This window comes from Magnolia sinica, chromosome 19 (genome assembly GCF_029962835.1).
Source record: "Magnolia sinica isolate HGM2019 chromosome 19, MsV1, whole genome shotgun sequence".
NCBI lineage: Eukaryota > Viridiplantae > Streptophyta > Magnoliopsida > Magnoliales > Magnoliaceae > Magnolia > Magnolia sinica.
The window spans coordinates 7,278,675-7,289,453 of record NC_080591.1 but is presented as its reverse complement, the minus strand read 5'-3'; the positions used below and the strand labels follow the sequence as shown (position 1 = coordinate 7,289,453).

The window sequence follows — 10,779 nt, the reverse complement described above, 5'->3', positions numbered from 1 at the left end:
GAGGAAGGAAAAAAAAAAAAAAAACCTAATAGAATTCAGAAAAACTGAACCACTGGAGAAAATTAGTGAAAAGAAACAAAATTACGCATACAACAACACAACCAACTACAAAGTTGAGGCTAAGACGCCAGAAAAAGATAACCTAAAATGAAGAAAAACCCTATTGAAGACTCCGGCCACCACCGATATGCCTTTGTTGTGGAAGCGTCCGCCGTTTCTTTCTCCCCAGGTAGCCCAAAGGGTGGCTAAGAAGAAATGCCCACATTTCTTCTTCCCAGTCTTCCTCCATCAGGCGCGTGCTGGGAATGGATGAGAACATTGATCGACCTAGGCATCACCCACTGAATATTAGCAAGAGTGAGATGCCACTCCAAACACTTGCTGAAAAGGGGCAATGCAAGAACAAGTGATCGATTGTTTTGGCACTTTGGAGATATAAAAAGCATGCTTTAAGAAGAATGAGGCCTCTCTTGCACAAGTTGCTGACTGTGAGGACTCAACCCCTACCAATGAGCCAAGAGAATGCAATTATTTTAGGGGGACCTTCCTAGAACCAAGCTTCACTTGTTCGAGCCTGTGACCCTCTGGCTCAGTGGTAGACTCACAGGAGTTTCAACATGAGATCATGGGTTCGAGTACCCATTGTGGTGTGAGTGGTAGACTCACAAGAGTTTCAACATGAGGTCATAGGTTCAAGCACCCATTGTGGTGTGAGTGCATTGACATGTGTGGGTGTGTGAATGCCTGTGAAAAAAAAACTTTATTTGTGGGACTATAATCTTCTAAGGCTGTCGATTGAACGAGAAAATTATAGGACTATAGTCTTCTAAGGCTGTCCATTGAATGAGAAAATTATAGGAGCGCACCAAAAAGGTCCCCGAAGCTTATAGTCTCCACGCAGGCGTATAGCCCTCATCAACTGAGGTCGAAATGCCTTGTAATCTAGCCAAAAGATCATTTAGGCTTTCAAGTTTCGACCTTGCTACCCCATAATATTCTCCTAAAATGAGGAGATCACAACTGAGATATCAATATCAATACTTATTGCTGTAAGATCTGGGTAGTCGTTAATAGGACGATTATTCCCAACCCAAGAATAAACCCAAAATCTAATTCTTTGACCATTGCTTAAAGAGAAACTAGATCTTTAAAAGAATGAGACTAATGTGGCACATTTACAATGCTTGAAGATGGACAGTGACACTTATAGTACATGCGTAGCTTGAAGGCATGTTTGGATTAGCTATTATAGCCGTAATGTGTTGTGAATGACTAATGATTATTATTACTACATAGTTGGGAGTAAAATGGGACTTTTGCCTTAGATATGCGTGAATGTAAATTCGTCAATGTGTTATATTGTCCATCCATCAGGTAAATCTAAAACTGAGTGTGATCCCTGACGACCCATTGCCCAAAATTCTTACAGTAATCTGAAATCTGCAGCAGTAGACAAATATGATGGATTATGGTCCAGTTTTTTGGATCATGGTCCACCAAGTGGGGTCCATGATTCAGTGATCGAGACCGTTAATCTAATTGGCCTCTCGACGCATGGATTGTGCCCAATCTGCTCAATGCTCTACGATTAGAGGGCTACAGAAAGGTTATTGGGGAAAAATGCAGCAATGGTCCACATTCAAGGGAAGAGGAGCCGGAGGTTGGATTGCTTGGAACTGCTAAGCCCAGTCCATTTGCCTCTTGGGCTCTGAAATGGGAACCTGCAAACCTAATGCCACAGACCTGATACGCAACCCAAGACCAGCCTCTGTGGGACCAAGGTCCATGACAGTCCTACCCTTAACTGAGGTTGCAAATGGGACAAGTGGTCGATGGCGGCCCACTCATTAGGCGTACTTGTGGTCCGTGTTGGGTGTTCGGTATGGGTCATGAACAATGTGGCAATATCCGGTACTTCAATGTACAAAACTCATTCGTCTATGAGTTAGGCTTGAGACCAGGCATCTAATGGGTCAGGTCTGGACTGAGTCTGGACTGAGTCGATGTCAGCCCAAGACTGACCCATCTATTAAATGGGCCAAAATTTCTTTCTCAAACCTGATCCATGACTCATTTCCTTCTGACCCAACTGACCCACTTAAATTCATCAAGCCTAACCAACCCAACCCAATCCAACTACACTGGCTTCAAATTCATCAAGCGTGATTGAACCTGACGTAACCCATTTAATTGTAAATGCATAAGGCTAGACTACTCCAACCCAACCGTCCATGACCTAACTTAGGTTTAAGAATGGACCATGATGCTAAAGCTATGCACAACCTGGTCCCCCTAAGTATGTGCATAAATAAATAAATAACGTCAGTACTTTTATTCTTGAGCTTCTCCAAGTATAAAGGCACGTAGGTGTGAGATCCAATCCATCCACAACTTGTCTTAACTTTTTGTATGTTTCTCCTAAATAAAATCTAATCCACTCAACACATGAGCCTTAATATAGTGTTAGATAGAAGAGAAATCACCATATTCTTCTTAAAGACCTTTGAATCCACGAGAATTGAAAAATATCTAAAACGAGAGAGAAATTTGATATTATTGGAAGAAGTGCTAAATATTACATATTTGATTTGTCTATATTAGAAAAAGAAGTTTATATTCCTAATTTAACTCGAAATATGACACTTTTTCAAATTAGTAAAAAAATTACTAAAAACAATAAAAAGACAACTGATCCTACTAATAGTCACAAACAACTCTTAGATGACTAAAACAAACACATAGGATTAATCAGATTCTTTAAACCTTAAAAATAAAAGTAATTGAAGTCGGGGGACACCTAGAAACAATCCCGAGTTATAATCAAATCAAGCAATAACGGAACACAAAATTTTATGTAAAAAAAAAAAAAAAAAAACCCTCATAGAAAAAAAACCATGGCATAAGGCGACAATGAGTCCACTATGAAATCAATATTACAAAAGATGAAAGATCTTACTGATCGAGAATATACCTCGAATATTACAAATATCCTAGTTTTGAACTCCATCTGCTCCTCGAAAGCCATAGGCACATTTCTTTCTCCTTAATCCATAATTACAAACCCTTTAATATGTTAAAAACTGACATAAGTAATAAAAACTCGCAATTCCGCAACACTACGCAAGTCGATCAATAGGAGCATCGATCATATCAAGTGCCATCGATGTCCCATCGATATGATCGAAACCACCTTCGATCATATTGATTTGTACCTAAAATTTGTCCAACGAGCAAAGGTAAAAAATCGAGATTTTCTCGAGGAGATTAAGCGAGCTGTTGATGAGATCGACAACTGCTCGATGAGATCAAGTAGTTTATTGATGTTTTCAATACACCAAATTATAGACATATTTAAGACATTAGACAACAATCGAAACTTACTAAAAGCAGAAAGTTTCCACTTAAAACCGCATGTTATAGTGTCCATTTAGGTCATTTTTACCTTAAGTTGAACTTTCCAACTCAAATTCTTTTTATCCTACCTATCCATAAAGTCATCCACCACCTGTATCAAGCCCCAACTATTGGAAACCGGTGAATGAGTCACGAAACTTCAGCCAAGTTTTTCAAAGCCATACATTTATTTGGAAAACGTGGCCCACCTGGGATCAACTTGATTCTTGAACTAGAGCATCAATATAGTGGTTTCTTTTGAATGGATTGATTAGATCTCAAACCCATTGGACCATGTTGGCACATGTGTAGCCTTTATATGAGCTTCGTTAACACATACGTGGATTGGGTACTACCTCCACCAGGACCTAGCTGGACGGTCCTGGCAAGTACTCTTCAGGGCCACTGTGATGATGTGTTTTATCCATGCTGTCCGTTGGTTTTGATAGATAATTTTAGGACATGGACCGAAAATGAACGCATATCGAAGACTCAAGTGGACCACACCATAGAAAGAAGTGGGGATGGAACACCTATCGTTGAAAACTCCCGGGGCCACAGAAGTTTTGGATCAAGCTAACATTTATGTTTTCCCTTCATCCAGGTCCATGTGACCTTATGAACAGGTTGGATGGCAAATATACATCACGGTGGGCCCTACGAAGGTTTTAACGGTAGGCATCATTGTCACCGTTGCTTCTTATGGTGTGGTCCACTTCAGTCTTAGATCAGCCTCCTTTTTAAGCTCATACCCAAAAATGATCTCTTAAAATGGATGGACGGTGTGGATAAAACACCTACCAGGTCGGGTCCTTTGGACCAGGTTGCGTTAGGTAAGGTTCAACCCAAGCCCAAACCATTTACTTAAACGGTTCACATCTCTGGCCGGGCCCGAATCGCTGTCAATTCGCATTGCTTGAACCCGCCTCAGAAGTATGCGGGCCAGTAGATCAGCGGGTCGACCCGATCCATTGCCCGACAGACTCGATGATCTCCATGCATGTTGTCACGTGATAAGTCACGTGATAAGAACCTCACAAAAACGAGCGGACAAAGGGTAGAAGCAGAGAGACAGAAGGACTGAGAAAATGCGAAAAGGCAGCAGAGACAGACCCACTGATTCTCTGAATTCTCACATCCAAATCATCCATGAAACCTTTCAGGTACTTGAAATTCTCTACTTTCCGTACCACCCAAATGCCAAAGTTTGAAAAAACAAATGGCGTGTTTATCAGAAAGTGAGGGTGTAAATATCAGTTTTTTTTTTCGTTTTTTTTTTGGGGGCCTTTGCTTTCTTTCATGGTTTTTGCTTTTGTTGTATAGATGTTGGATCAAAACACAGTTTCTTCTCTTCACAAAGTCGATTGGAGTCAAGTGACAAAATTGGGGGATGAAATATCAAAACAAGCAACCGTAGGTGAGCTGTTTGGGCTTTTTTTTTTCCTTCTTTTTCTTTTTCAATTTTAATGGGATTTTCTTTATTATTTGTATTGAATGTGATGGTGGGTGCTTTTGGTTTCTTGGGTTCGGCGGATTTTCGTTGGGTTTGGATTCTGTGATTGGGATTTGGGCAATTGGGTTGTGAGAAGTTTCTCTACAATTGTATCTGGTGACGGGAATTTTGGGTTTCTTGGGGTCTATGGAGTTGATTTGGATGTTTTGATGATTTGGGTTATAGGAGGGAATTCACTATGTTCAGCTTGAACTAGTGTTTGGCAATCCGGACTGTTCATCTGGCGGGCTTCAACACTGATGGGCGATGCTGTGAAATACATATCTTCTGGACTATCCTAGTCATCCAGCTGTTGGGTTGAAAATGGATGGATAAAAACATAGGGAAGTTATTTGATACTCTGCTGAGTATGATGCTTGATGTGCAGGTGCTTGGGAATTGTATATGTGGCATACTTTCTGAAGTTAAACTGACTAAATTGTACATGCAGCCACATCACAATCTCAAAATAAAATTGGTTGAGCAATCCTGACCTTCGATTTGTGAACACTTTTGTATTGAAATATGTCTGTTGGATATTTATCATCTTTAATGTCCTATAAATGTCTGCCACTCCTATAGTTGGATAATCAAATAAGTGTTATTTTTGGTTCCTGATACATTTGAACCAGGATCCATAATTTCTACAATTTAATTTGAATTACTTGAATTCGATATATGCAATTTGTAAGTAATTTCTAAGTGCCTGTGTATCATCCATCACACTGGCAGAGTATCAAAATGTTTCTCTAAAAAATAAAAAGAGAATAACTGCATGGTCCTATACGTAATGGGAAGAAGTCCATGGATCCAATGGCTGGGACTGTTTTCTGGAGGTGATTTTTGGTGCATCATCCGTCTATGGTGGGTCCACCAAATGAACAGTTTGGACTAGCTGAAAGGTGGGTGTTCCTGTATGGATTGCTGAGTCACTGACGTGAATGAAATGGTGGTTGTTCTGGCTGAATATTGCATAATAGCTCTTTGATTTTGTCTTGTTTTTGAAATTTTTTTTGCTTGATATAAGCATTATTCCACTTTCAGATGTTCCAAAAGAATTATCATTCAAACTATGATTTCTCCGTAGGAAGAGTTCGCAAAACTGGATTGATTTAGCTTCTATGGGATTGGGGTAGATCATTCCCTGCCATGTCATTGATCTATTTCTTTGTGAAGAGAGTAGGTCATTGATCTGTATTTTGGAAGCATGGTTTTAAACATCAGTATGGCCATGCCAATTTCTTATATGATACAGGCTGATATGGCCCCATAGTGGTCCTTATTGGTTCCATATTCCCCATCCCCCACCCACACACACGCGCACATCAGGGTGGGTCAGTACGGATATGATATGGCCAATGTGGCCATGTTGTGATGGATATTTAAAACCATGGTTCGAAGGAGAATGTCTTTTGATTTTCATGAGTGTGTGGTCATCCGTTTTTCCACTTTGGATAAACAGTTGCTGCTGCCACCATTGCAAATAAATTCATTTACCACCTACCTCGGAAACAGCTCTCTATGATTGTCTTTATTTTCCATATCTCATGTCGTTCTACTCACGTAAACACCCTAATATTCCAAATAAAACCAAGACACTGTTTTTGTCTCTTTGGTCACTTGGTGCAATCAGAATTTCTTAAGCTGAAAACTTTCTAACCATATGATGGGAATTGCATGAGCATGAGTAAAATCATAGATGTTGTTTTGAACATTAATTGATTATGCATTAGAAATGTGCTTGAAATGTACCTTGAACATGTAGTGAAAAGCTTCACACAATTTTCTAGAAGTTCCAACTGAAAGCAAGCGCATCGTAACCTCTCTGCTTTGTAACAAAGGCATGCCCCTTTTTTTTTTAAGGAAAAAAGTTGAGCCATGCTGATTTCTGTCTGTTTCTGCATGCCAGATGCCCTTTAAAAGATTTTAGTTAATTATTGTTGTTGTTGTTTTATTTGTTATTGTTGTTGTTGTTGGTGGTGGTGGTGGTGTTGTTTCTTTCTTCTTCTTGTATGTTTTGAAAGAATAGATTTACGTATAAAGAATTGATTTTTTAGGTCTTTTCTTCTTTCATATATAAATAATTACAAAATACTACTACTCAATATGATATATCAGCATCATCATTGCCTTTCTCCCAGCAATATGGGGTTAGCTTCTAAGTGGTAGACTGGCAAAAGGTCTTACAATTGGCCACCCACCATGCATTGATCTGCTTCTTTTATTCCAGCTCTTGGCACTGGCTGTGGCAAATGCTTCCATTGACACCATTCACGTGCAATGGGATCCAACAAAGTTTTGATCCCTAGCCCAACTATTACATGCACACCCCGAAGGGAGAAAAGTAGAATCATGGAGGAGAAATTGGCAAGCGAACCACCAAGAAAGAGTTAAATATAATATATTATTATTTAAAATATTTGTACTAATGCAATGTGTGAATGTTCAATTTACATAGCCTTGCTGAAATCTCTCATTTCTTTCTTTATTATTATTATTATTATTATTGTGTCAGGTTGATGTTATGAACTCGTATATGTTTTGATCCATTAATATGTATTGCTACAGGATTAATTAGGTCATTAACAACCTTGCATGATAATGGGGAATTCCAATTTCATAGAGTTGTTGTTTGAAGTTGTTTGTTGGGCTTTTTTCTTGGTGATGCAGCTGGAATGCTTTGGAGTGGAGAAGCGCCAAAGGCAAGAGAGCTGGATGAGAACATGACATTATACTTCAACCTGCTTCAGGGGCTCATTTTGCTTTGCCATGGGAGTATGGTGGGTGCAGGACCCACGCTTTGTGCCAGTATTCGAGCATCGGCGAAGCAAGTTGTCGATTGCAGCCTTTTGTTGTTCAAAGAGGCTGTCTCCTCCAAAGGTATGCTTGCTCTCTCAACATTGCATATAGCTTCATGCATTATACATATACGTCAGTATTTATGCAAATCTGTTCGTTGACATAAAGATAGGGTTCTTTAAGGTCATGTTTATTTATCTAGAAGTATAAGATGCCCGATCAAGATTTAACTTCTTCTTTTTTCCAATTTGTTCGTCTCAACAATGGCAACATTGGGCTCTGCCTTTTGGTAACCTATGGTGTTGATTTTGTGGACCCCATCATGGGATGAACCCCTGGTATGCGGACACTTCGTGATACCTCTAACAGAAGGTGGCTCCCAGATCTGTAATTAATTTCCTGAAGAGATTTTCTCCATTTTCAAATCTATTGCTTGGAAAAATGAAAATTTCCATGGAAATATTACTTGAAGATGGAGGGCAGCACATGGAGCTCTTGAAGATGGATTGTGGCACATGTCACACTGTCATATGAGGCACATTGTCACTTGTGGCACGTGGGTTTTTTTCAATAAACAGTAAAAAAATTGAAAGATGAAAATCAATTAATGTTTTCAACACTTTTTTGTATCTCGTTATTTTCACTACAAATTTGCAAACGTTTTCAATTATTTTAGTGAAATAACATCATCATCATCTAAGCTTTATCCTTATTATTGGGGGTTGAAAATTTCCATGGTAATATTACTTGAAGAAGGAGGGCAGCACATGGAGCTCTTGAAGATGGATTGTGGCACATGTCACACTGTCATATGAGGCACACTGTCACTTGTGGCACTTTTTAAAATAAACAGTAAAAAAATTTGAAAAATGAATATCAATTAATGTTTTCAACACTTTTTTGTATCTTGTTATTTTCACTAAAAATTTGCAAACGTTTTCAATGATTTTAGTGAAATAACATCATCATCATCTAAGCTTTATCCCTATTATTGGGGGTTGGCTACATGAATCCTGTTCTGTGGATATTAAATCAGTTCCATTAATATTTTTATCTTTATATTTATTCATTTTCCTATTTTTCCTATTATAATTTAAAATTCAGTAGTAGTACAGCTTATGCCTCGTGCTTCAGAGGGGTGAAATGCTAGGCTACACACTGTATTTAAAATACTCTGTGGCAGATTGGTACATGGGTTACTTGAAGATGAGCAGTGGCAAATGTTGCACACGGCTCATTGGCACATGCGAGGTCCTTGAAGACAAGTGGTGGCAAATGTTGCACGCGTGGCACATTGGCCCATGCGGGGTACTTGAAGATGAGCAATGGAAAATGTTGCACAAGCACATTGGCCTGTGGAACTTTGAGATGATTTAGTTTTTGAATTTCAATATAGAGGTGAACTGGAACTTCATGCGGGTGCGATGCCAACTAGGCCCAAGTCGATATCTTACCTTGAAACCATCTAACTCTTTCCCTTTCTATGGGTTCCACACAGAGTCTTGTGATGCAGATCGGAGGCTATCAATTCCACAGCTAGCAGGTTCTGTCTGGGAGGCGTGTTCCGCCCTCAAGAAAACCCCCACCACAAACTACACAGCCATTGGACGAGCAATAACACAGGTTGCAGTGTCTGTGAAGGATGTCCTGAGAGAGATGAATGAACTCAAACCGGGCATGGCCTCATCTACCTCTGACCCTGCCAACGGTACTCCTGATGAGGCTTCCAGTGAGGCACCTGGGCCCCATGATGCCAACGATGATGATGGTTCAACCGAGGATGATGACCTCGGTAATGACCTATCACCCGAAGAGATGGCAATTGCTCAATCAGTTGCTGCTGTAGTGTCAGACACGCTTGTAGCCATCAAGGAGCTTATCCGCTTTCTCACAGGTTTAGTTAAGCAGTCGAGTCACCCCAACAACAGTTTTGATTCTGTGGGGCCCTTGGAAAGATTGTTGGAGATTTGCCGAGAGATTGGAGATCAAGTTGATGAGCTTGGAGTGTGTGTTTACCCACCACAAGAGGTTTCGACAATGAAAGCGGCTGCAGGGAAAATATATGGTGGAGTCAACAGGTTGCAGGCCGAGGTTCAGATCATCGGAGGCTCGATGGAAGGTTTCTTTCATGCTTGTGAAGGTTTGGAAACTTCATTGAGGAAGCTTGAATCCGAAATGGGTTGCTCGGATACTGATCTGGTGCTGGAAATTCAAAGCCTTGCTGTAGGCATATAGGAATTACTTCATAATGCCAATAGCTCTGGACATTTTTGCTCTTGCAATTACTCTTCACAACATTAATTAAGAGGGTAAATTGTCATAAAAATGTAGTTTGGCAGGGAATGGTTGAAATTTTACCATACAAGGGATGGAATAGATTGCACCTGCTTCCTCTTCTTTGTGTCGCCTGTACGAGGAAGCATGGACTATATGACAAGGCTCAGTGGGACCCACCTTGATGGCCGTGCAACATTCAATCCATTCATCTGTTGGGTGGGCTGATTTCAGGATTTTAATAAAAAGTTAAGGTGATTGGGGACTCCAGTGGGCCACAACAAGGGAACTAATGAGGATGGGTAGCCTGTCTTTATAGAATGCACCTGCATGTAGCCTCCACCACTCCTTTTCTCTCTCCCTCTCTCCATGGCCCCTCACCCCACCCGCATCTTGAGTGCCATACTACCTAGTTAGAATTGTCCATTTCAACCAAACTAGACATTTCCTGAATGCAAACCCCCTTCCCTTGGACTTTGTTTGTGTGCATGTAGCTGAAAGTTGGTTGACTGTGTGAAAGGCCCAGCTCTCAAAACGATATGCAAGACCCAAGATACAGGTGAGAGATGTTTGGGGCCTTCTTGTATATACCTCACTTACAATTTGGGATGGATAAACATGAAAAAATGGAAGCCCACCCAATCCAGGTTCTGTTTCTCACACTGTCACAAGAATGGATAGCAGAACCCTGTTGGTTCATAAGGTCTTGTGAACTCCCCCATCCAAACACATCATGTGAATAGGCATGTTGCTCTACCAACCCTAGCCCGTTCAGCTGTTCCTGCAGTATAAAGATCCCTTTTGCAATTTGGGGCAGCGCA

The 10,779-nt window shown here is 40.3% G+C and overlaps 1 protein-coding gene across 3 annotated transcripts; it reads left to right on the top strand.

Annotated features, from left to right (window-relative positions):
* The first annotated feature begins 4,350 nt into the window (after positions 1 to 4,350).
* Positions 4,351 to 10,051, top strand: LOC131234954 (uncharacterized). 3 transcript variants are annotated; one of them, XM_058231964.1, is made up of 4 exons: positions 4,351 to 4,556; positions 4,717 to 4,810; positions 7,556 to 7,765; positions 9,183 to 9,989. In XM_058231964.1, the coding sequence occupies exons 1-4, from the start codon at positions 4,482 to 4,484 to the stop codon at positions 9,917 to 9,919; spliced, it is 1,116 nt and encodes a 371-aa protein (XP_058087947.1). In that variant the 5' UTR covers positions 4,351 to 4,481; the 3' UTR covers positions 9,920 to 9,989. The 3 variants fall into 3 exon arrangements, with proteins under 3 accessions (XP_058087947.1, XP_058087948.1, XP_058087949.1); XM_058231965.1 differs by lacking the exon at positions 4,717 to 4,810 and having other exon boundaries at positions 4,424 to 4,556; positions 9,183 to 10,051; XM_058231966.1 differs by lacking the exons at positions 4,351 to 4,556; positions 4,717 to 4,810 and adding an exon at positions 4,930 to 5,273 and having other exon boundaries at positions 9,183 to 10,051.
* Positions 10,052 to 10,779: the final 728 nt, after the last annotated feature.

What these genes read in the sequence shown, in the direction of transcription:
- LOC131234954 (XM_058231964.1), top strand. Translation starts at nt 4,482, where the DNA reads ATGCGAAAAGGCAGCAGAGACAGACCCACTGATTCTCTGAATTCTCAC. An exon ending in TCATCCATGAAACCTTTCAG is followed by an intron (nt 4,557 to 4,716) that starts GTACTTGAAATT and finishes TTTGTTGTATAG; the next exon opens with ATGTTGGATCAAAACACAGT. An exon ending in ATCAAAACAAGCAACCGTAG is followed by an intron (nt 4,811 to 7,555) that starts GTGAGCTGTTTG and finishes TTGGTGATGCAG; the next exon opens with CTGGAATGCTTTGGAGTGGA.